This window comes from Ascaphus truei, chromosome 6 (genome assembly GCF_040206685.1).
Source record: "Ascaphus truei isolate aAscTru1 chromosome 6, aAscTru1.hap1, whole genome shotgun sequence".
NCBI lineage: Eukaryota > Metazoa > Chordata > Amphibia > Anura > Ascaphidae > Ascaphus > Ascaphus truei.
Genome location: NC_134488.1, coordinates 32,215,801 through 32,240,700, shown reverse-complemented (window position 1 = coordinate 32,240,700; position 24,900 = coordinate 32,215,801). Strand labels below are relative to the sequence as shown.

At 49.5% G+C, this 24,900-nt stretch overlaps 2 protein-coding genes across 11 annotated transcripts in view; one reads left to right on the top strand and one right to left on the bottom strand.

The window, feature by feature from the left end:
- Positions 1–533: 533 nt before the first annotated feature.
- RCC1 (regulator of chromosome condensation 1) lies at positions 534–11,589 on the bottom strand. Of its 6 annotated transcripts, none has more exons than XM_075603860.1 (10): positions 11,487–11,589; positions 9,834–9,920; positions 8,462–8,649; positions 5,254–5,433; positions 5,069–5,165; positions 4,766–4,888; positions 3,202–3,351; positions 2,256–2,375; positions 1,963–2,115; positions 534–1,721 (listed from the first exon to the last, which is right to left on the bottom strand). In XM_075603860.1, the coding sequence occupies exons 1-10, from the start codon at positions 11,572–11,574 to the stop codon at positions 1,552–1,554; spliced, it is 1,356 nt and encodes a 451-aa protein (XP_075459975.1). In that variant the 5' UTR covers positions 11,575–11,589; the 3' UTR covers positions 534–1,551. The 6 variants fall into 6 exon arrangements, with proteins under 6 accessions (XP_075459975.1, XP_075459977.1, XP_075459981.1 ...); XM_075603862.1 differs by having other exon boundaries at positions 9,834–9,961; positions 11,487–11,572; XM_075603866.1 differs by lacking the exon at positions 11,487–11,589 and adding an exon at positions 11,085–11,441.
- The window catches only part of CTPS1 (CTP synthase 1), a 35,480-nt gene continuing 22,120 nt past the window's right edge, over positions 11,541–24,900 (top strand). Inside the window, exons 1-15 of one of the 5 annotated variants that reach the window (XM_075603858.1) lie at positions 11,541–11,667; positions 13,201–13,381; positions 13,663–13,833; positions 13,922–14,022; positions 15,853–15,969; positions 16,841–16,924; positions 17,219–17,299; positions 18,128–18,279; positions 18,792–18,924; positions 19,280–19,368; positions 20,371–20,465; positions 22,646–22,708; positions 22,986–23,029; positions 23,431–23,527; positions 23,797–23,852. In XM_075603858.1, coding sequence (XP_075459973.1) covers positions 13,216–13,381; positions 13,663–13,833; positions 13,922–14,022; positions 15,853–15,969; positions 16,841–16,924; positions 17,219–17,299; positions 18,128–18,279; positions 18,792–18,924; positions 19,280–19,368; positions 20,371–20,465; positions 22,646–22,708; positions 22,986–23,029; positions 23,431–23,527; positions 23,797–23,852 — 1,449 coding nt within the window. In that variant the 5' untranslated portion in view covers positions 11,541–11,667; positions 13,201–13,215. Of the gene's footprint in view, positions 11,779–12,629; positions 13,025–13,200; positions 13,382–13,662; positions 13,834–13,921; positions 14,023–15,852; positions 15,970–16,840; positions 16,925–17,218; positions 17,300–18,127; positions 18,280–18,791; positions 18,925–19,279; positions 19,369–20,370; positions 20,466–22,645; positions 22,709–22,985; positions 23,030–23,430; positions 23,528–23,796; positions 23,853–24,900 lie in introns of those variants that run through there. The other 4 variants (XM_075603856.1, XM_075603859.1, XM_075603855.1 and 1 more) reach the window with 4 other exon arrangements.

The window sequence follows — 24,900 nt, the reverse complement described above, 5'->3', positions numbered from 1 at the left end:
GAAGGGGTTACGCCGCACGGCTCCGCAGCTGGCAGTGAAGGGGTTACGCCGCGCGGCTCCGCTGCTGGCAGGGAAGGGGTTACGCCGCGCGGCTCTGCAGCTGGCAGGGAAGGGGTTACGCCGCGCGGCTCTGCAGCTGGCAGGGAAGGGGTTACGCCGCGCGGCTCCGCAGCTGGCAGGGAAGGGGTTACGCCGCGCGGCTCCGCAGCTGGCAGGGAAGGGGTTACGCCGCGCGGCTCTGCAGCTGGCACAGTACATGCGCATTCAGGGGCTCAGCTGTCGATCTCCCTGCTCAGTGAGATGAAGGTCACAGCGCTGATATTCACGGGCACAACAGGTGTGCGACAAACAGACAGTGACAGTGTCCTATCACACACGCAGGGAAAGCACAACTCTACCCGGCATCAGCACACAGCACGGCCTGTTCATTAGCAGTGTAGAGATACTCTGCACCATTATACAAAGCGGCGTGTTCATGATTAGTGTGTAGCGACCCGTTACACAGGTTTAGTATAAACATAGTCCAGGCAACCTTATTAAAAAAAAAGTCTATTTATTCAAAAGTTATTTTTAAAAGATTTACAAAAGGAAAAGGAAAAACAGAAGTGGCCCCCCTTCCCTGCAGCACATTGTGACGGAGTAGAACACAGAGCAATACTCTGCAGGCCCCTGGCATGGAAGGAGACAAAAAAAAAATAAAGGGGTCTCAATTTGGGACTGTACAGTGACTAGTCTCGGTAAAAAAATAAGCGTGGGTATAGCGGACAACCCCGCAATTTGCATCTCTGGGGGTGGGGAGGAGGGATTTAAAACAAAAAAAAAAACTGTATTACAATCAACAGCCCAGAAGAAAGGGGGGGGGGGGGGGGGGGAGAGAAAGAAATAAAGCAAAAAAAAGAGGGGAAGGGCGTAAAAAAAAAATAAAAAAAACAAGATACCTTTTTCATACCAATGTAAGGCCGAGTCCATAGAAGGACAGGCCGCGCTGAGCCGTGCGGACGCTCAGCGCTGAGCCCCTGCATCCTCAATGAGGATGCCTTGAGAGGGGGCTCACGCGAGCGTCCGCAGGCGTGCGGAGGCTTTGGAATTTTCAGCCAACAGCCAAGCTGTTTTTCAGCGCGCTGTCGGCTGAAAACATCCAATCAGCGTCAACGTCACGGCGCCGTGACGTCGGCGCCGCGACCTTGACGTCAGTGCGTCGCGGACGATTGGCCCAGCGACGTCACTGCCCCCCGCCTCCAACCACCCCCCCCCCCGGCTCCCTTCGCGCCCGCTGGCTCAGCGTCAGCGCGGCTCGGAACTCCTCACCCCTCTATGGCCCCAGCCTAAGTCGGTGGTTGAGAGAGCGAGCAAGCGAGAGCGAGAGAGCGAGAGAGAGCGCCTTCTGACAGTTTATTTTTTTTTTAAGAATCAGTCCAATTAAAAGCCTTTGGCTCAGTCTGATGTGGTGGAGATGGCGCGGTGGGCAGGGCAATATATCAGCTGCTCTGCCTCTGATTGGATCAGCTGCTCTCAGTGTTCCTGATAGGCTATTGGGCAGTGGTCCGCTGGTCAGCTGCTGTCCCTCACCAGCAGGACAGTGTGCTGGCCACCGCTGGACACTGATAACACCTTCCGGTTTTCTAGCTGTTTCCCGGTCATCTGGTGGGGGCTCCACAGGTCGTCTTCCTCCCCCGTGCCCAGCTGCTGGTTGGTGCCCATTCCCCAGGAGAACACACTGCCTAAGGGAAGCACAGGACAGGGAGTTAGGGTGGGCAACCAGAACAGTAGTGTGTAATACAGCAGTAATGGTTCAACACCGTCACTGCATTGCTGCTAGGTGTAGCTGGGGTCAGTAAAGAGGGGGCCAAAGGGTAGGATGGAGGTGCAGAGCCCGCGCTGTGTGTAGGGTCAGTACGGAGCTGCAGGGTGTTGGGACACCGCTGTGTAAATCAGTAATGGAATAGCAGATTCTGCCCTCACCATCCTTAGACACGGCGTAGCTCACAGATGCTCCGCAGTTGATCGATGCTATGCTGGGCAGGCCGGGTATTGCCGTGGGTTCGCTCTTCTCCTCTGCGTCCTCCCCAAGACCGAGCCGGCCGTACTCTGCACGGCCCAGACTGTACGCCTTGCCTGGGAGATTAAGAGATACGTGGAGTCCGTGTTTATCAGCAAGGACAGAAACGAGGGAAAGAGTGTGATGGGGAGACGGAATAAGACCTGGGAGGTTTGGAATGATCTCTACATGGGAAGGGATCTGTTTGCCAACTTACCCTCCGAGTCCACACAAACTGTGTGGTGCTGCCCACCGGAGAAGTCCACCCAGGACTTTGTGGAGTTCTTGAAGGCCGTCAGATCCTGGGGAGCGTAGCAGCAGCGAGTGGTCTTTGTACCTGTGAGAGATAGGGGAGGAAGGAGAGAAAGATTAGAGTGGGCCACCGAGATACTAATCGCCTGACCCTCCCCAATGGGAGTATCTCAAGAGGGAGAGAGCGCAAAAGCAGTTTGAGATAACTTGGGTGGACAAGGTCAACCTCCCCAGTCATAGGTGTCTCCCTCAGCAAAAAGCAGGGGTCGTGTGATGGCTGAGGGGACCAGCCCCCCCCAAAAATTAGATGCAGAGAAACTCAGAACCCCAGCTCCACCTGGGGTCCCCGCCCCCACAAAAGAAGGGGGGCACATGAACCTCCTCCGCAAACTCCAGCCCGTTAAACGGCAGGAGCCGGGGGAAATAGCTCAGATACCAAACCCTCAACGAGGATGCAGAGCCGAGCGCCCCAGCACTCCTCAAAGGAAAAGAGGCACAAAATAGGGGAAAGGAAGGAGCACACAGGAGACTTGTTTTGAGTTTGAAAAAAACTTCAATAAAGTATTCACAGCATCAGAGCCAATAAAGGTAGCGTTTCAGGACCAATGCGTCCCCTCCTCAGACCCAGCACCGCCTCTATTATGTGCCTATTATCAGGTCCAGCTTTGAGACGCCGGGACCATGGGAAGGTAAGCACCAGAAGCAAAATAACATTTATATACTCTTTACAGTGGTGTGCCATTTATACTTACTATTGCTCCTCAAAGGAAAGGAGCACAGGAGCCTCCCTCAGCACAGACAAGGGGTGGTGCAGTGAGATAACCCCCCCCCCCCCCACTCCCCCCAATAACAATGTTTCAGGATACTTGGGGGAGGGATCTTCTGAGCGATGGCTCAGCCGCGCCACTCACCCAGCTGGTGGTAGTTGGAGAGGCCGAATCCGTAAACGCGGCCTTCGCGGGACACGGCAAACGTGAAGTACGCTCCGCAGAACACGTCCTGGAACAGCACGCGCCCGCCTTTCGCCTTGAGGTGGATGCACTGCGGGATCAGCAGGCGCTCTGTGTGGAGAGAGGGGGTGTCAGTGTGGTACAGACACGGGGTACAGTATACCGCCTTCCTCTCGCTAGGGAAGATGTCAGCTCTGCGAACCCGCGTGTCTCGCAGAGGGGCGCTCGGATAAGCAGCAGGAAGAGGCTTGCATTGACACACAGGCGGGCGGCGGGCCTATTTCGGCAAAAGATACCGAATCCAAAAACGGACAGGACAAGAGAAATAAAAAAAAAAGGTTGCCGTCAAACTAATCTAACCACACGTAAAGCAAAGATTTACCCGCTTTCCTCTCTGTGGAAGTTACAAATCGCTTTTCATTGGGGTCACCTGAATGGGGGAGTGTCCATCAAGCGTTTTCCACGACCTAAGCCCACCCTGTCCTGAGCCAATACAGATAAGGGGCGGGAGGGAGAGAGGGGCCCTTTTAAGTCTCAGCTCACTATGTTGAAAAAAATAAATTAAAAAATTGAATGAACTAGCACTCAGCCTGTCTAATATAATCCAGCATCCATACAAACACCAAACTGGATCAGCACTCATTATTAATATTAATGAAGGACTTAAGTTTTAGTTTCTTTAATGTATCAAAAAAGCAGCAATACAGAAAAATCAGCACACACAGGGGGAGGAAATGTTAGCAGACACACACAGACACACACACACACACACACACACACACACACACACACACACACAGACACACACAGACACACACAGACACACACAGACACACACAGACACACACAGACACACACAGACACACACAGACACACACAGACACACACAGACACACACAGACACACACACACACAGACACACACAGACACACACAGACACACACAGACAGACAGACAGACACACACACACACACACACACACACACACCAGAGGGTGTCTGCGAACGTTTCCTTTCCCGGTGTGTGCCCATTTTTCTGTATTGCTTCTTTTTTGATACACTAAGGAAGAAATTTGGTGAGACCAAAAGCAAAACTTTTAGGTGCTTCAGCTCACCATGCATACAAACGCGAGGCAACTCCCAATGTATTACTTCCTGGCAACACATTTTATAAAGAAATAAATCAACGTCAAATATGGATTTAGAGACACTCGGGTGTCAGATTTGGGTTAAACAAAAAACGGCGCCAAGCCCCACGTGTGACCCGTTCATCGTGTCACTGCCATTGGATAGGGATGAAATGCCCCTTTAAACGCCCAGATCCTGATAAGGAGTGGTAATATATGCAACTGTACTTCAGACATCTGCAATAACAGGTTACGCCGTCTCCCAGGTACCTGTACGCCACAGAGCTTACAGTCTAATTTGTTGTGCCCAAGATCACAAGATGTCCCTCGACCACTTCTAACCAAGTCAGTACACACACACTTGTCATGGATGGTGGGAGGGATCCGGATATCACTCACCCAGCCCCTTACGACCCCCACGGTTGGTGAACATCTCCGGGACCCTGCCCAGCTGCCCCTGCTCTCCGCACCCCGATGTGTACAGGTCCCCGTCGAAGGTCAGCATCACCAGGTGATCGTTCCCTGGGAGGAGAGACGCACGATGGTAAGAGACAGACTGACAGGGACCGGCCTTTCTGTGCCACTCTTACCCTGATTGGAGAGAGACTTCATGTGCAATAACTAACTCCATGTCTGTCACACTGCGGTGGGATGTACAGCACAGACCTATAGATCACTTTATGCTGTGTCCCGGTCACTCACCTGAGACTATTTTCATCACAGGCACATGCACTTGCACCTGCACAGGGATCACGCTCTTCTTCATGGGCTCCAGCAAACCAATAACACCATTATTATCCTACGGGAACAGGAGGAAAGTGTAACCCTTTCCCTGCCAGACAAAGCCCCGCTGACCCTCGCAGTGTCACCCCTACCCCCCTCATTACCCTGAAGGATCCGAAGATGAAGACCCTCCCATCCTCTGTCAGAGTCGCGGTGTGACTGTCCCCTGCGGACACCTGAACCACCTTCTCCATCAGTTCCACCTTCCCAGGCAGGGTCTCAGATCCCTCCTCCGTGGTGTCTCGGCCGAGTGCCCCCTCGTCGTTACAGCCGAACGTATAAATCTGCGGGGGGGGCGGAGGAGCAGGTCAGTGTACACACAGTATGCCAGGGGACGCACAGTTCACACAAAATAAAGGAAAATAAAAACAAGCTCCTATTAGGTGCACTCAATACTAAAAGACGGAGATATATGTAACGGTGACAGAATTAAAATCTAACCTTTCTTGGAAGTAAAATAATGGAGGGTAGTATGACGAAAAGTAAAAATATATAAAATTACTCGGGTCAAAGTGTGGAGACCAGGATAGTGAACCAATCGTCCAGCTCATAGCCACCCATTATAAGCTGAATTGCCATTGCCATTATAAGCTGAATATAAGGGTGGCTATGAAGGTATGCACTAAGACTCCTCAAGGAGAACGCAACCCGTGTAGCGAAATGTAGCCGTAGAGCATAACTGTCGCAGTGAAGTCAAAATCAGGTTCTCGCTAATGTAAAGCAACAGTGTCACAGTGAGGTAGCATGAGGACAGAGAGGGGGAGTATGTTCAGGTAGCAATCATCTCACTAGTTAAGAGCAGTGTCACAGTGAGGTTCAGAGCGGTATTTACACTCACTCAAAGCAGCTACCAGCGGCTGAAGAGTGTACGAGAGTGTAGTAGCGGTGGTGAAGAGCGTGCACGGAAGAGTATACTCGTCTGTGGGTGCGACGACAGCTGTGCTTTCCCTCAGAAAGTCACACTATGGAGGTGTACTACCCATATCTCCCAAAGATATCCACACTGACCTGAGCGAACATTAAAAAACAGAGGATACTAGTGTGGCGATCAGACGTCTGTATGACGAGAGGGGGGGATCGCAACAATCGTGCATTGCTATGGGATGCCATAGTCTTCATACTACCCTCCATTATTTTACTTACTTCCAATAAAGGCTAGATTTTAATTCTGTCACCTTTACCCTCATCATCATCTACTAGTATTTCTGCGTGACTGGTTGTCTTGATCTTCTGGTTGCTCCGTTAATTCCTCCACCTCCTCCTTAACTCGGAGCAGTTCCTGGGCGAGATCCTCGTGTGCGGCTGCAGCCTCCACCACGTGCGTTTCCATATCACTGGTACGCTCCTCAAGTCTTGCAACACCCCCTTTCAGCTCTTTCACAACGGACCTCAGCTTGGAAAGCACATGTAAAGTTTGCATAGAATTGCTGTATGCCCTTTTTCGTGCAAATTCTTGGGTCCAGGTCATCTTCTTGGTCCGATTCTGGCTGTGCAGCTGCGGGGGCCTCACCCTGTTGTGTCCGTGCGATTGTGCGTTTATTTTTAAAGATGTCTGGGACGTCCGTTTTTGTTTTTTTAAGGTTTTGGAGGCGGCATGATTGTGGGCGCTGGTTATATCTCTACTGTAGCTTTAGATTTTGGGTTTGCTTTAAGAGCTTCTCATTGCGGTGAGACACTCAATTGGGTCCCCTGGGAGCAAAGCATCCTCAGCTCATGCCCGCACAACCCTGCATGGCACCCGTGCCCCCCCCTCCACATGCCCTCAGTAGGTGGCGGACTCCATGCAGCCGCACGACTTATTGTTTTGATTTTCGTGCTTTTTGTACTTGTAGATCTTTAACTCATGCCATTTCTTACCCACCCCCCACCCCCACGCGTCCCCAGCAGGTCACCTCCAGCGCCAATACTAATGGTTCTGGGATATTTCTTTCAGAGTCCAAGATCAATATTTTTTTTTATCATTAGTGACACTGTTGCTTTAAATTTGGGGCATCTGTGAAGTTGGCCCCACATCAGATAAGGATATGGAAGGGCAGTGTATAGTCTGTAGGTCTGTGTAACCCTTATTCCAATGCCTTTCCTTCAGGTCAGTGCCTGTAGCTTTAATGCAGTGGTGCTCTCTTACCACTAGGCTCCTTATCCCCCCTTCATCCTGGAGCTGGACGTTTCAGCCTGTGCGCCTCCACATGAATCCCACAGGAATCCCACAGTTCAGCCGTGAGCTCTGCCTACTCTCAGTACCCCTGGGGAGGGACCCCGACGGTGATCTCAGATCCGCGGTGAGTCCAGATCCGTCCGCCCGGACCCTTCTCTGCTCCGCCCACCATCACCAACGGACCCACAAGTGAGGCATAGAGGCCTCGCGCGCTCCACCGGCATATAATTTAAATGCTATGGGGAAGAGCGCGGGGCCTCTAAGCACCGCGTCCCCCCCCCACATTTTACACCCCTGTCTCAGTGCACCTTACGAGTCCCCGCATTCACCTTTGGTTGCAGCGAGCACACCTATTGTTTGACACAGAGGTAACACCTTTTCTTGTGGCCATCTTTAAATTAACATTACAATACAGATACACAATCACAATAATGTGATTTAAGATGCATTTTAACTGTACACAGGAATAGGCCGCATCCAGGGTGATTGTTTTTATCGCGCAGTTCGCGAGCGCGCAATGTACCTGAATTGTAATGTCCATACTGCGTGCACGTGAGCGTGGGTAGTAGCGATGCGCACAGACTATTTTTTTTTGTCTTTGTCGCGCGATGCCGGTGCTCACGCGCGCGGTTCACCAAAGAAGGCGAACCGCTTACGTGACGGGCACACCCCCGGCTTGCCTTCGCCACACCCCCCAACCCGCAACCCTGCAGGCCAGGAATCGCCCCAGCTACATCCGAGCGCGACGTCACAGCGCCCGAGAGCGCGCGCAATTACCCTGACCGCGGACATAGAGGGATACCTCCAACACTGTAGCTAAAGAAAGTCAGTGTTTAAGGAGATTGAAAAGCACAATACTTTTAAACGGTCCCTGCCACAGTCAGTGGGACAGCAGAGATGCAGAACACGGATAATTTAGTCTGTCCCTCCCACACCAGGGTGACTGTCACAGACAGACTCCATGTATCATAGCTCCCCTCTGTCAGTCCCCTGTGATGAAAAAAGACACCCCATGGGCCACAGCTCCCTTCTTTTTATCTGAAGGGTGACAGTAACAGACAAGAGGGAGCTATGGGACATGGACTCTGTCCCTCCCAGCACAGGTGACAGTGACAGGGAGGGGAGTTGGCAGCAAAAGGGTTTGGTTATAAACTCACAGTCCCGGATTCTCCCAGGCACACCGTATGCATGCCTCCTGCCTCGGCCTGCACCATCTTCTCTGGGAGGGGTACCAGCGCCGGCCTCTTCCGTTCCATCACATTCTCCCCAAGCCCCAGCTGCCCCACGTCTCCCTGTCCGAGGGTCAGCACCAGACCCCCTGTGAAGCCGTGCGATGTGTGAGTGACTAGGGAGCAGAGAGAGCGCGTGTTATAAGCAGCACAAGGCTTCTCCCCACAGCCTCGTTAAACAGGTTTATACAGTGCAGGCAAAAACATTGCGAAGTGTCACCCATAGCTTCACATCTACCTACTCGAACCCAGGGCATCTATCTGCCCTAAATCCAGTGCTCCCAAATATCTACCTGCCCTTAAACGTACACTACTGACTCATCTGTTTATCCTTAAACTGTACTGATACATAGCGCCAGATCAGCCACCTGTCAGATCTACCAAGCCATCTATCCCCTCCTCATTTACGACTGGCTCACCTAGCTGCCCTGTGATCTGCCAATTCCCAAATCTGGCTCACCTAGCTGCCCTGTGACCTGCCAATCCCCAACTCTGGCTCACCAAATTGCCCTGTCACCTGTCAAACACTGTCCTTTTTGTTTTAGGCTTCTGAAGCTAAAAGACACCTTCTACTGTATATTGAAAATCTGTAGTTTAAAATACACAACATACAGAACACCTACAAGCTCATATTGAACCCCCAAAATATATATATAAGCATATAAGTTTCACAGAGGAGTGCTACTGAGCATGGCAATATATATATATATATTTAAAACTCACTCCCTCCCACATTTAAATGGTTAAAACCTCACTCCATGGCATCTCCCACTCTCAGGGGATCTTGCTGACTTGCAGTATGATTGTGACAAATCTATTACAGAGTGCTTTTCCTGGTAATGTACAGGTTAATAAAAGCTTCAATCAGACTTAGAACTTTTGCAACTAATATTGACAGATTTACTATAAATCATTCTTTGGCAATGCACAGGTTATTAAGAATTTATATTAGTGTAGGGACCCTTGAAACGTGGTCTGCCGTGCAGTTGGCTCAAGGGCTTACAACAATTTGGCCAAAATGTTAAACTAAAAGACCATTTTATTTATTAGTTATTTATACATGTATATTTAGGCACTGTACCGTATATAAGTTTTTCTGGATGTGCACTGAGCTTTGTCTGTGTTTTATGTTATGTCTCTGGTTTTAAGTTTAAAATACAACCCTGCAAAATCCCCATAACATTGGGAACGTAACATCTTCTCTACCAGAGAGGGCTGCTGGGCACATAATACATTAACACCTTGGCTCCCAGAGCATGTACAAGATGAAGAGGCTCTGTTTCGGGTAAAGAGGACTCACCTTTAGTTCTCTTCCCCTCGGTCACGCCATTCCTCTCCTCTGGGGCAACACTCCTCTTCAGTGGTTTTTTCCCACGCATGGTGCAAGCTGCAAACGAGTCGGAGTTCAAAGGCGAAGGAGTAACGTGACTGGGAAATTTAGATTAAAAACTAAATAAGCCATGAAAATAGATATAGGGCCCTAAACGGATAAGTCTAAAAAACAATTCTGTAGGAAAAAATAATCTTGTACAGACCAATGCCAAGGTATAAATTATTAAAGCAACATCCTGTTAACAGTTTTAATGTACACAAATAAGTCATTGGTCAAACAATATAAAAAAGTTTATCACAAGCAAATTAATATTATACACATACTCTCTTGAAGGAGACCTGTGTGCTGTGGGTTATTAAACACCCTCTATTTTGCATTCATTTTGTCTGGTGCTGATAATTAGACCATTCTGGTCTTTTCTGCAAGTTGGATATTGTTTGCTATCTAGCACAGAGACCCTCTGATGTATACTTAATACTGAGTATGCAGCAATAGCCTGACCGGGACCTGCCTGCTCAGATCAGGACTGGTTTATACTGAAAAAGAAACCAGCGCGCAGAGCACAACATCACCAGTGGGTAGGAGTGCGGGAAAAGGCAGCCATCACAAAGGCAACCCGCGGACGCATTAACTCCATAGCATCCTAGCTCAGCCAAGGCCGACCTCAGAAGTTAACATTGCAAGTGCATCTTAAAGACTTGTACATACCAAGCAAGGAAACCTGTCCTGTCTGCACTTTTATTTCCTAGTTACCAATATACATTGAACCAAATCAGAGGAGATAGAAATACCAGGACATACTTTAAAACGAGAGGTAACTCTCAATGTATTACTTCCTTGTAAAATTAATGATATATATATTCCGCCCATCGGTCCGTTATCAGTATTCAACATCAGAACGGATAATACAATGGTCACCAGCACGGATTAACATTGGATTCACAATCCACCGGTTTGCAGGACGGATTCCAGCAGATAAACTTGGACCATGTGTGTGTAATATATATCAAACACAATTCCCTCGGCAAACAGACAGACACACCTCCCCCATGTGCAGCAGCCTTGCAGTGTATATGCACACTAGTCTTGTATATACCGGCCTGGCTCACTCAGTGTGTGTGTGTGTGTGTGTATATGTGTATATGTGTATATGTGTATATGTATGTGTGTATATGTATGTGTGTGTGTATATATATATATATATTTGCTCTCAAATACCGGTTCCGGTGTGTGTGCCGGTCTCTCCCACCCGCAGTCCTCACCTCGGTCCGCTCTCTGCCCTTCCTGGCTGGCCTCGCGCGGGACACGTGAAGCGGCGCGCGTGCGTGACGAGAGAGTGACGCGCCGGGGACTGCACTGTTACATCCCAGCCCGTCCGTCACGCCTTGGGCCCCGCCCCAAGTGCTTAGTAACCCCTTCAGTGCTGGTTAGCGTGTGATCCCCAATTTTTATATATATATCAAATATTTTCTCTCTTCTAAATATACATACATATACTCTGTGTGTGCATGGCTGCAAGTATGACATAATATTGTATTTATATAGTTGATTATCTAACACGTGCTTATATATTTGTGTGTGTTTGCGTGTGTATATATGTTATATATAAATAAAAATTACGTATATATGTGATATCTGTACATATTCCAGGCGCAGACACGTGACTGGTAGCTGTGATCAGTAGCCACGTTTTTCTCTTTGCCCACATCTATTTCTTGGACTTCCGCCGGAAGTACCCCCCCCCCTCACATAGGTTCAGCGGCAGTCTCCATCACCACGTGACCAGCGCGCGGCGGTGCAGGTGAGGGCACGCGCCGCTTCACTTGCGGGTTAGAACCACTCTTGAGGAGAGAATTGGGGGGGGCCCGATAACTGGCGGTGGGGAAGCCCACGTGTAGGGAGGGGAATGAGGGTAAAGCTGCCGATGTGGGTCTCTGTGTGAGCAGGCTGACTGCCCCCTATTGTGCTAAATAGAGCAGTCCAGCTGCTGCGTGGCGGGAAAAGTATAGATGAGTGGGGGAGTAGTGGTGATGTGAGTGGAGGAATAGGTGATGTGAGTGGAGGAATAGGTGGAGGAGAGTAAATACAAACCCTGCATGAGTAGTGAAGGGAATGAATGGAAGTACAATAAATTACCAGGAGCAATTTCAGCATTATTGGAAGTGCGGTATACACTGTTGGAGGTGTAATATACTGTGTGTGTAATTAAATATATATGTATATGCCCCATATAGTGTGTGTATGTGTCCCCCAGTTCCCTTGTGGAGCGGGTGGATCTGTCCCGTGTGGGGCAGGTGAGCGGGTGGATCTGTCGCGTGTGGGGCAGGTGAGCGGGTGGATCTGTCGCGTGTGGGGCATGTGAGCGGGTGGATCTGTCGCGTGTGGGGCAGGTGAGCGGGTGGATCTGTCGCGTGTGGGGCAGGTGAGCGGGTGGATCTGTCGCGTGTGGGGCAGGTGAGCCGGTGGATCTGTCCCGTGTGGGGCAGGTGAGCGGGTGGATCTGTCCCGTGTGGGGCAGGTGAGCGGGTGGATCTGTCCCGTGTGGGGCAGGTGAGCGGGTGGATCTGTCCCGTGTGGGGCAGGTGAGCGGGTGGATCTGTCCCGTGTGGGGCAGGTGAGCGGGTGGATCTGTCCCGTGTGGGGCAGGTGAGCGGGTGGATCTGTCCCGTGTGGGGCAGGTGAGCGGGTGGATCTGTCGCGTGTGGGGCAGGTGAGCCGATGGATCTGTCGCGTGTGGGGCAGGTGAGCCGATGGATCTGTCCCGTGTGGGGCAGGTGAGCCGGTGGATCTGTCGCGTGTGGGGCAGGTGAGCGGGTGGATCTGTCGCGTGTGGGGCAGGTGAGCCGATGGATCTGTCGCGTGTGGGGCAGGTGAGCCGATGGATCTGTCGCGTGTGGGGCAGGTGAGCCGATGGATCTGTCGCGTGTGGGGCAGGTGAGCCGATGGATCTGTCCCGTGTGGGGCAGGTGAGCGGGTGGATCTGTCCCGTGTGGGGCAGGTGAGCGGGTGGATCTGTCCCGTGTGGGGCAGGTGAGCGGGTGGATCTGTCCCGTGTGGGGCAGGTGAGCGGGTGGATCTGTCCCGTGTGGGGCAGGTGAGCCGATGGATCTGTCCCGTGTGGGGCAGGTGAGCCGATGGATCTGTCCCGTGTGGGGAAGGTGAGCGCGTGTATATCTGTCCCATAGCGTGTGTATATCTGTCCCGTATAGCGCCGGTGAGTGTGTGGATCTGTCCCGTATAGCGCCGGTGAGTGTGTGGATCTGTCCCGTATAGCGCCGGTGAGTGTGTGGATCTGTCCCGTATAGCGCCGGTGAGTGTGTGGATCTGTCCCCAGGTCCCCGCCGTGGATATGAAGTACATCTTGGTGACAGGCGGAGTGATCTCCGGGATTGGGAAGGGTATTATCGCCAGCAGCATTGGAACAATCCTTAAATCCTGCGGCCTTCACGTCACCTCCATCAAAATAGACCCATATATCAACATCGACGCCGGGACCTTCTCCCCATATGAGCACGGTGAGGCGCAGGGGTGATACTGTGTGTGTATGTGCACAGTGGTTTAGTTATACTGTATGTACATACAGTGATCAACAGCAGTGCAATGATGCAGAGTATCTCTCTACACTGATAATGCACACGCCGCGCTGTATAATGATGCTAAGTATCTATGCACTGATGAGCTGTGCGAGGGTGAGTTTCTCTATACACTAACGAACATGCCGTGCTGTATAATGATGCTAGTATCTGTACATGATAAGCATGCCGAGCTGTGCGATGAGTATACACTTCCTCCCCAGGTGAGGTGTTCGTGCTGGATGACGGTGGGGAGGTGGATCTGGACCTTGGTAATTACGAGCGTTTCCTGGACATCCGGCTAACGAAGGACAATAACTTAACGACTGGCAAAATCTATCAGTCTGTCATCAACAAGGAGCGAAAGGGAGATTATCTTGGCAAAACCGTGCAAGGTGACTGGCGAGCAGCGATGGGGGGAGCTGTATGGAGAGGTTTGCTGCATATAAGTAGTGACATTAGGTGACAATTTTTTTCTTCCAGTGGTTCCTCACATCACAGATGCGATCCAGGAGTGGGTGATGAGACAGGCCCTGATTCCAGTAGATGAGGACGGCATTGAACCTGAAGTGTGCGTGATAGAGGTATTCAGTGTGCGCGCGTGATGGAGCTGTTCAGTGTGTGTGTGTGTGTGTGTTGTTCAGTGTGTGTGTGTGTGTTGTTCAGTGTGTGTGTGTGTGTTGTTAAGTGTGTGTGTGTGTGATGGGTGAAGGTGTTCAGTCTGTGTATGGGTGATGGTGTTCAGTGCGTGTGTTAGGCTGCGCTTATAGTGCCTGGTGACGGCGACACAATGTCGCTCCAAAACAAATCCATTGACTCTGTCGTAAGCGCGACGGAGCGGCCCAAATTTTTGAAGCTTGGTAAATTGTGTTTTTTTTTTTTTTTTTTAAACAGTCGCCATGTGACTGTCTTTAAACCAATCGGAGCACTGCCTGCCCCCTTCGTGACGTCACTGGCCTTGTCGCCAGCAACGTCGCTTAAAACTAAAATATAACTTTCGCTAGTGGAGACGTCATCGGTCGCGTCGCCGGCACTATAAGCGTGGCCTGAGAGGTTGTGTGTGTGTGTGTTGGAGGTGTTCAGTGTGTGTGTGTGTGTTGGAGGTGTTCAGTGTGTGTGTGTGTGTGTGTGTGTGTGTGTTGGCGGTGTTCGGTGTGTGTGTTGGAGGTTTTCAGTGTGTGTGTTGGAGGTTTTCAGTGTGTGTGTGTGTGTGTGTTGGAGGTGTCCGGTGTGTGTGTGTTGGAGGTGTGTGTGTGTGTGTGTTGGAGGTGTTCTGTGTGTGTGTGTGTGTGTGTGTGTGTTGGAGGTGTTCTGTGTGTGTGTGTGTGTGTGTGTGTGTTGGAGGTGTTCGGTGTGTGTTGGAGGTGTTCGGTGTGTGTGTGTTGGAGGTGTGTGTGTGTGTGTGTGTGTGTGGTCGGTGTGTGTGTGTGTGTGTGTGTGTGTGTGTGTGTGTGTGGTGTTCAGAGTGTGTGTGTGTGTGTGTGTGTGTTGGAGGTGTTCAGTGTGTGTGTGTGTGTGTGTGTGTGTGTGTGTTGGAGGTGTTCAGTGTTGGAGGTGTTCAGTGTGTGTGTGTGTGTGTGTGTGTGTGTGTGTGTGTGTGTGTTGGAGGTGTTCAGTGTGTGTGTGTGTGTGTGTGTGTGTGTGTGTGTGTGTGTGTGTGTGTGTGTGTGTGTGTGTGTGTTGGCGGTGTTCAGTGTGTGTGTGTGTTGGAGGTGTCCGGTGTGTGTGTGTGTGTTGGAGGTGTGTGTGTGTGTGTGTGTGTGTGTGTGTGTTGGAGGTGTGTGTGTGTGTGTGTGTTGGAGGTGTGTGTGTGTGTGTGTTGGAGGTGTGTGTGTGTGTGTGTGTTGGAGGTGTGTGTGTGTGTGTGTTGGAGGTGTGTGTGTGTGTGTTGGAGGTGTGTGTGTGTGTGTTGGAGGTGTGTGTGTGTGTTGGAGGTGTGTGTGTGTGTTGGAGGTGTGTGTGTGTGTGTGTGTGTGTGTTGGAGGTGTGTGTGTGTGTGTGTGTGTGTGTGTTGGAGGTGTGTGTGTGTGTGTTGGAGGTGTGTGTGTGTGTTGGAGGTGTGTGTGTGTGTGTGTGTGTTGGAGGTGTGTGTGTGTGTGTGTGTGTTGGAGGTGTGTGTGTGTGTGTGTTGGAGGTGTGTGTGTGTGTGTGTGTGTTGGAGGTGTGTGTGTGTGTGTGTGTGTTGGAGGTGTTCGGTGTGTGTGTGTGTGTTTGTGTTGGAGGTGTTCGGTGTGTGTGTGTGTGTTTGTGTTGGAGGTGTTCGGTGTGTGTGTGTGTGTTGGAGGTGTTGTTCGGTGTGTGTGTGTGGTTGAGTTAAGCTCTTCAGGATGGTGGTTTCTCCTACACAGATCCCTTTCTTTCCCTCACCCCCATCTCTCTCACGACGCCCCTCTCCTTTCTCGCTCTTTTCGCAGTTGGGTGGGACGGTCGGGGATATAGAGAGCATGCCCTTCGTGGAGGCTTTCCGTCAGTTCCAGTTCAAAGTCAAGAGGGAGAATTTCTGTAACCTCCATGTCAGTCTGGTCCCCCAGGTGAGGAGATGTTCCTCCCGTCTCCTGCTCGCTCCAGCTTCTTCTTTTCATACGGCTCACTGATGCAGTCAGTATGAAAATCATTGTTTACTTTCATATATGTTTGGAACATACTTTTCTTATTGACTTTGTAATATAAAAACAGAAAAATACATAGAAACACATTCAAAATCATAAATAATTGAAATCATTGTGGAAATTGAAGAAAATACACATTTCTAACAAAGATTATTTATAAAAATGTTTTACCAGGAAATAATACAGTGCGTTACCTCGGTCTCCAGTATGTCCTAGGCGTTACATGGTTGCATTAAATGGACAGTAGTAATTCAAATTAGACATTTCATGGACAGTTAGAGATAATATATGATGATAGATGTATGTAACAGTTAGATGAGGTTAAAATTGTGTTAGAGGTAGGATAGGCCTGCAATGTGTTGGAGACTTGACCCAACCCAGTAACAGAGCAGCAAACGGCTGACACCCTTTGGCTGCCTGCCTTTGGGGCGACGCAGATGTAGGCAGACAGGGTTCTGAATGAATGCAGCAGGGCTTTGAAATTCCTTTGTTCAGTGTCATATACATACACATGTACGGAGACAGAAAAGTGGACTTTCATATATAGATGTATGGAGTGTTTACACATATAGATAATTAAATATTTTTGTGTATACATATATATTTCTGTGGTGTTTTTTTTTGGGGGGGGGGGGGGGGAAGCTACCAGAACCCCAAGCATAAAAGAATGAATTTGTCTAAACTACATCCATATTTCTAAATTTGTAGATCTAGAAGAATATCTGCCACTGGGGTTAGCTTTGCATTGAGATGTTGTGTATATAACATCTGTTGCGTGTACATTTTATTTTAGCCAAACTCTACTGGGGAGCAGAAGACCAAACCCACACAGAACAGCGTGCGGGAGCTCAGGGGGCTGGGCATCTCTCCGGACCTGGTACGTACGTGTGTGTGTGTGTGTGTGTGTGTGTTACGCTGTTTGCCTGTGAGCTGCTATGATTGTGTCTACTGCAGGGGTGGCCAACTCCAGTCCTCAAGGGCCACCAACAGGTCAGGTTTGAAGGATATCCCTGCTTCAGCACAGATGGCTCAATCAGTCTTTGACTGGAGTTGGCCACCCCTGGTCTACTATATATCGTAGCGTTTTTATTTGGGGGCGCGGGGGGGGGGAGTGATTGGAAGGCCCTATGACGTGAGAGACCTTGGTGAGCCCCCCGCTGTCCTCTTGCAGGTGGTGTGCCGATGCTCCACGCCCCTAGAAACATCCGTGAAGGAGAAAATCTCCATGTTCTGTCACGTGGAACCTCAGCAGGTGAAGATGCCAAAAATACGCAGCGCGCTGCGCGGCCCGCGAGGGTGCCAGTGCGTGGTGCCCCGTGCTGCTGGCGTGCACGGCAAGCTCAAACCCTAAATAAGGGAGCGGCAGGGGCAAAGACCTCAAATAACTGTCTGACTTTGCAAAAAAACTAAATCACAGCAGTCGCCCACATTTACCTATTAAACACGTGACTCATTAGGTCACTTTCCTCCTGTGGAAGATTTGGTCATTAATAGGTTAAAACAAAAAGGGGGGGGGCGGGGGGTTAGTTTCTGGGATTCTCTTCCCCTGCCCCCTCCCCCCTCCCTTGCAGGACGTCAATATGGCTTCCAAATCTCGCCGGACCTGCGGGCCAGTAGGAAACCGCCATGTCCTCTGTTGCAGCTTTGTATTGGCAGGCCGGTTTAAATGTCCGGCGATAACACCGGTGCAGATCTCTAGAACCAGGGGGTCTCCAATAGGTAAAAAACACGATTCAGCTCAGCAGGACCCCTGGGTGCAATGGGTTTTTGTATTTCTTACATTTGATGGGAATGGTATATTTTTGTAAGAATTATCACCCCCCACCTATTTGACCCCCCTTTAAACGTGTCGCTGCCATAGGTTTTCTTGAGTCCTAGTAGGAACTATCCCTTTAGGAGGCATTGCAGCCGGCTGTGTATTTCCCGGTGTAACCGTAGTGAGTATGCAGACACCAACCCTCTGCCTCTGAGCGTGGCATCCCCCTGCCTCTGAGCGTGGCATCCCCCTCCCCCCCCCATATACAGCAGTGCAGAATATTCCCACACGCAACCCCTAATTCCGCACACGCCCTGTCGATAGGTGATATGCGTGCACGACGTCTCGTCCATATACAGAGTACCGCTCCTCCTGGAGGAGCAGGGGGTGGTGGACTATTTCTGCTCCCGGCTGGACCTGTCGATCGAGTGCCAATCTCGCAAGATGATGTCCAAATGGAAAGAGATGGCGGATAGGTGAGTCGCTCCCGCTTCCATCCATGAGAACCAGCGACGAGGTCAACTGCTGGTGTTTGGTACGGGGGAGAAAAATACCTAAGTATTGTAATGGGCCGAAGCGGTAGCTTACTGTTCACTGAAGTGGGTGAACCTGGTTCCGATCCCAGTATTACCACTCCCTGTGGCCTTGGGCAAGTCTATTGGCCATATATATACTAAGCAGTGGTATGTCTGTGTGCTGGAAGACACAGCCCCACTCACGTGAAGAGACTGCAAATATAGCCCAACTCAACTGTGAAAGGAATTAGATTGTTGTCTCTTGAGGACGGGGGGCTTATATTCGGTGTACGCTGCAGGCGTCATGTAAGGGTAAAACAATATTACCATGTGATCACAAAGCAGACACTCGTCCCAGGCCGTATTCAGGCAAGATCCACATTAATTTTGTGTCTTGTTGATCGCTAAAAAGAGGGAGGGCCCGGGAAGTCACAAACAGTGAGAATTGGGGGTGAACCGCTGTGTTCTTGTAGGTACGACCGCTTGCTGGAGTCCTGCAGCATCGCTCTCGTAGGCAAGTACACCAAGTTCTCCGATTCCTACGCCTCGGTGATTAAAGCACTGGAGCATTCGGCACTGGCCATAAACCACCGGCTGGACATTAAGGTAGGGCACCTAACCCCTTGAGTGAACGTAGCTTTGTATGTTATTAATCTATACACTGATCATGAACACACTGTGTAATTCTGAGGAGTACCTGTATACCAAGGGTAGCCAACACCAGTCCTCATGGGCCACCAACAGGTCAGGTTTTCAGGATATCCCTGCTTCAATACAGGTGGTGCAGTCGAAGATTGAGCCGCCTGTGCTGAAGCAGGGATATCCTGAAGACCCGTTGATGGCCCTTGAGGACTGGAGTTGGTACCGCTGCTCTATACACTTGTACCTCTTTGTATCCTCCCTGAGTTCAGGCTCTTTAGCTGTGGCTGGTATTGTAGACTGTGCACCTTCCTCTCCCCAGTACATAGACTCGGCAGATCTGGAGCCGGCCACGCTGCAGGAGGAGCCTGTGCGATACCACGAAGCTTGGCAGCGACTCTGCAGTGCTGAGTAAGTGGGGATACAGGAGTACTTAATGCTCAGAGACCATTAACCGTTGGTTACCATGTCACGTACGGCACACCTGTGAGCACGTCACCTGCATACACCGCTCGCAAGCTGGCCCACTTTTCACCTGCAAAGGTCCCTCAAAATGAGCAACATGTCCCCTCACTCCGTCCCCATATACCACCTGTCACAAACAGCACACAAGTGACCTGACTTAGATATGCAACCAGGGTTAATACACACGGCTACTCTAGCCAACTCGCCTTTCTCCTCTGCAAAGGTACTTTTAATGAGTTAATATTAACCCCTTACTCGACTGCAATCATATCTATACACTGCCACCACCCAAGAGCAAAAATATGTCATTTGAATAAATCTTCCAGGGTCTCAGGTCCCTGTTTCATAGAAAAAACTATGCCCTTTAACACCCGAAAATGTGTCCGAAAATGTAAATACTCTCCAGAACGTGCAATCGGTTCATTCAGAGCCCAAAGCCTCACTTATTAAATGTTTTAATATATTTTAAAATACAGTGCTTAAATTATAGAAAGGATTACAAGAACATACAATTATAGTAAATGCAGCACAGTATCTTAAAATAACAGGATACAACAGAAATCCCTAGACATTATAATACCATATGTCAGGATTTTCTCTCAGAGAGGTCACTGGCGCAGAAATTAGACTTTGCTTATTTGGTCCAAAACACACCTCTGAAATCTGATTTTCATAATACCTCGCTAAGTCTTATGTAGTATTTTTTTACATATTGAAGCTACATGAGCCCACCCCTGTCTTAAATCAGATGTAAGATTGACTGTTTTATGACAGAGGGAAAAAAAACTTCTACCAAACGATTGTCAGCTGTGCTGAAGCTGGGCTATCCTGAAAACCTGGCCCATTGGTACCCCCAGAGGATAGAGTTTAACACCCCCTGTCCTAAACTATCTGCAACAGGGGAATAAGGAGAGGCTGTACACTAACTTGTGAGGGTGTCTCTTACAGCGGGGTCCTGGTGCCAGGAGGATTCGGGGTGCGTGGGACAGAGGGGAAGATTCACGCCATCTCCTGGGCTCGGAAGCAGAAGAAACCTTTCTTGGGTAAGCTGTCCAAATAGTCTCCTGTTATCGCGGGGAGGGGTAGTCCAACTGCCTCATTACCAGGGGAAATATGCAATGAAAACACCCTTTACATTCAGTACTAACTAGAATTAAAGGTGCAGTCTGCCCTGCTGTATAAATTATTATTTTTTGGGGGAGGGAGGGGGGCGATTATTACCTGAACTTGGTGGTACCTCTGTGTAATTTTACATATAATCGTTCCAACCATGTACTTGGCACATTACAATAGAAGTGCAGCAGGTAAATTATAAGATAAGGCTACAGGCGCTTCTGCCCCAAAGAGCTCTCGTTCTTAAGTGTTCTGATGGGAGGTTTACTGGCGCATTAGGAGAAAAAAGTGCATTATTAGAAGTGCGGGACGGGAGGTCAAGTGCATCTGGAGTCTATGGCAAGGACTTGAAACGTTTGAGATTCTTCTTTTAGGAGGTGGGTTTTCAGCTGGGCTTTGAATGTGCAAAGTGAAGGCCCTTGATGAATATCGAGTGGAAGAGCGTTCTATAGGGAGGGAGACACAATGTTGACTGCTAGACTTCTCTCCACCGAGCTGCAACATCCATGCAATTAGACATCAAGGAATCTCAGGCCTTCTATTTCAAATCATATGACGGTATCAAGGTCAAACCGGGTAAACATTTGGTATCCCAGATGTCGGAGTTCTTGGACTCCGCTAATCTCCCCACAATTGCCCCAGACGAGAAAATCAAACTAGCCCAAAATTTCACTTTGAAGGAAATTCTCCAGGTAATCAAGGATCTTAAGACGGCAAAGGCAGAAGGCCCCGATGGTTTCTCTAACCGATACTACAAAAAAATTTGCCCATATTCTTGCCCCAGTCTTATTAGAAATGTTTAATTCTATACATTTCCCAGCAGCATGCTCCAAGCATCTGTAGCATTAATCCACAAAGAGGGAAAGGACCCCACCGACTGTAAAAGCTACAGACCAATTTCACTGATAAATTCAGATCTAAAAATATTCTCTAAAATATTGGCAAGTAGATTAAATGAAGTCCTCCCTTCATTGGTCCATCCAGACCAGGTGGGTTTCTTTTCTTGGAGAAAGGCAGCGGACAACACCAGACACATTATTGATCTGGTGGCGTTCTCTGCCAAACACTGGTTACCATCAATGATCCTGAGCCTGGACGCCAAAAAGGCGTTTGACCGGATTGGCTGGTCTACTATGTCAAGAACGTTGCAGGCGTTTGGACAGGAGGGCCCTTTCCTTGGAGCCATTCAGTCCTTATATACTACACCCTCGGCTAAAGTATCTTCACAGGGTTTTTCCTCCGAGGCATTTCCCATACTGAACGGTACAAGGCAGGGATGCCCCTTATCCCCCTTGCTGTTCGCACTTTGTATGGAGCCTGTGGCCACAAATATAAGAAATAATCCTAATCTAGCTGGAGTGCAGTTGAAGGACTAGGTGTATAAAACCGCTCTTTTTACGGACGATGTGAATCTTACGGTGACTAAACCTTTGACCTAGCTCCCCAACTTGTACTCCACTCTGTCGCTTTCGGGAAATTTCCGGATTCAAAATTAATAGCAACAAATCCAAGGCGTTGAACATTAATTTGCTTAAAGATCAGGTTAAACTGAGTTCTCTACATTTTTTTTATTTTAAGTGGCAGCCGGGGGCGATCAAATACTTAGGAATATGTATAACAGGATTTTGGCTCCCCATAGTGGGAAAACTACCCAAAGGTTTTTCAAAGCTCTTGGGGCTGACATTGGGTCATGGTCCGGCCATAGTATCTCGTGGATAGGTTGAATTCACAGCATAAAATGAATATATTGCCCCGCCTACTGTACCTTTTCCTGACCCTGCCTTTCCCATTGGTCCCGGGGGACTTGGGACTGCTCACATTTTTCTCTTCTGTTCAACTCTGAATCCGGATTATATAACAGTCGCTATGATTTTACGCTCTAATCTTCTAAAACTCTCCCCCTTACAGTCCTGTGATATGGGATTCTCTGTCCTAAAACCTTTATATACAAGGAGAGGGTGAGAGAGAGGAGAGAACAAGATCCTCTGTTTGATGGCACATTCTAATGTGACCCAGTTTGATGCTGAGCTAGCGAACCATAGTCCTGGCAGTGAAGAGCTGGTCCGGCTTCCTGATGGTGAAGGTTACATGGCTTCCCCTTTGCTTGCAGGTGTGTGTCTGGGGATGCAGCTGGCTGTGGTTGAATTTGCACGGGACATCCTGGACTGGAAAGGTGAGTCTCTGTCCCTCTCCATAGTGACACAAGCCAAAGGCAGCTTTGGGATGTGTGGTCTGTGCCTCCTACTGCATGGTGACGCTGATGGACGTGACCTGTGGGATACCTTTTCCCTGCCACTGCAAAGTGACAGAAGGGAGCTATGGGACAGGGAGTTTCTGCTGCCACTGCAGGGTGACAGAGAACCAATGTATAGGTATTTTTACTCTGCAGCAGCAACAGAACCTCAGTTGGGTTTTTAATCCCCCCCCCCTTTTTTTTTTTTACTTGACAGATGCCAATTCCACAGAATTTAACCCCAAAACAAGTCACCCAGTGGTAAGAAGAGTATTTGTCTGCCGCGTGCTGCACTTTCAGTGTTATTGTGTTTATTGGTTTTGAGGGAACGGAGAATGTGCGGGTCGTGTGTGTGACGCCCACTATTTATTCCTCCAGGAGAGCCACACTTGTGAATGGATTCAAATGTGATGTCCTGTAAAGGAAGCCGGCTCACTAACATTTAGTTACACTACAAATGGTGTGTGTGTGTGTGTTATATGTGTGTGTTATATGTGTGTGTTATATGTGTGTGTTATATGTGTGTGTTATATGTGTGTGTTATATGTGTGTGTTATATGTGTGTGTTATATGTTGACTTGCTATTGGATCTTTTTTTGCAATACTAATGTACATTTGCTGTTATAACACGTACGTACATAGTGATATGTCCCCTTCTGCAGATTATAGACATGCCGGAGCACAATCCAGGTCAGATGGGGGGAACCATGAGGCTGGGAAAGAGAAGGACTGTTTTCCAGTCCCAAACGTCAGTGATGAGTAAGTGCAGCTTCTGTATGGGGCCCATACGGACCCTCCGTGGTCAATTACCCTCTTCACTGCCCTCTCTGGCAGCAGGGGGGATTACAGCCGGCAATTTTTCACAAATTTCACACTTACCTACAATATCACAGTAGAAGGGTATGTGTATACATGTATAATCCAAAAATATTTTGTCAAGTCCTGTGAGTGCCTGGCTATTTTTATATGGGGTTACAACACTGCATGTCCTCCTTATTGATGCATGTCATACATTTTCCTCACTACAGAGAAGCTGTACGGGGGGCAGGAGTACGTGGATGAGCGACATCGGCACAGATATGAGGTAGGGGGAGTTTAGTGCAACTCACTTGGAACAAGGCAAATGAATGCAAAGCACAGCAGTTCCTGTCCTCTATTTCACCTACAGTGTGAGGGTGTCCTGGTTTGTATACATACCGATGCAGCCTTATGGTTGGTCACGCTGCCCTCCCGAAATCCGTCACAGCACCGTCAGAGCGCGCGTGTGCTCGCAGAGTGCTGATAAGGAGAGTAAATGGCCCATCAGTATTAACACTGCGGGGGGGGCCTGCTTCTGAATGGGGCTCCTGCTGTGTGAATCCCACCGGGCTGCACCTGTCTGTAAGAGACGCGCAGTGAGAGTAGAATGAATCGGTCACTCCCTGCGCGCCTCTTACAGGCGATTTGCGCGGCTTTTCTTTTAATAACACCGTATTGAAGCGGGGGGGTCTCCAGAGCTGAACCGCATTCATTTTCCCTGCTTTCCAAGTTACAAGTCCCGGTATGGGGTGCCGGTGTATCCGCCATTTTTAAATGACCCACGTCACGTGACAAGGACATTTAAACAATGCATTGAGATATATTGGCACCCCATACCGAGGCCTGTAACTCGGGAAGCAGGGGGTCCCCGGGGCTGAAATTAATGCGGTCCTGCTCCGGAGACCCCCTGCTACAATATTGTTGTTAAAATAAAATAAAAGCAGCTTCTTTGCCTTGGCGGCTAGCTGCTAAGGCAATGAAGGGGTTAAACAAGAGTACCTGGTTTATTGGGGGGGAGGGTGAAGCGGGTAGTTGCTCCAGAGTGGGTGGTTAGGTCTACTCGGAATGTTGCGAGAGGGGTTAACCCCTTCATTACATGGTAATGAAGGGGTTAACCCATCCCACTACCTACCCGGGAGGCCCAACCACCCACCCGGGGCAACTACCCCCTTCACCCACCCCCTCTACCCCCAATAAACATCAAAATACAACAGCCCTACTACCCACCCCCTCCCCCAAACAAATACAGTTACCCAGCCGGCATATAGGTAAATAAAAGTTGTACTTACCCCTGCCAGGATGAAGGCCACCCTCGTCGTCCTTGTCTTCAATGG

Bases quoted from the DNA above. Each gene is read 5' to 3' on its own strand.
- RCC1 (XM_075603860.1), bottom strand. From the start codon at position 11,574: ATGTGGGCAAAGAGAAAAACGTGGCTACTGATCACAGCTACCAGTCAC. The intron at 9,921-11,486 runs GTAATTTTTATT...ACTCGTTTGCAG, and splicing joins TACAGATATCACATATATAC to CTTGCACCATGCGTGGGAAA. The intron at 3,352-4,765 runs GTGAGTGATATC...CTCTCCACACAG, and splicing joins TGGGGGTCGTAAGGGGCTGG to AGCGCCTGCTGATCCCGCAG.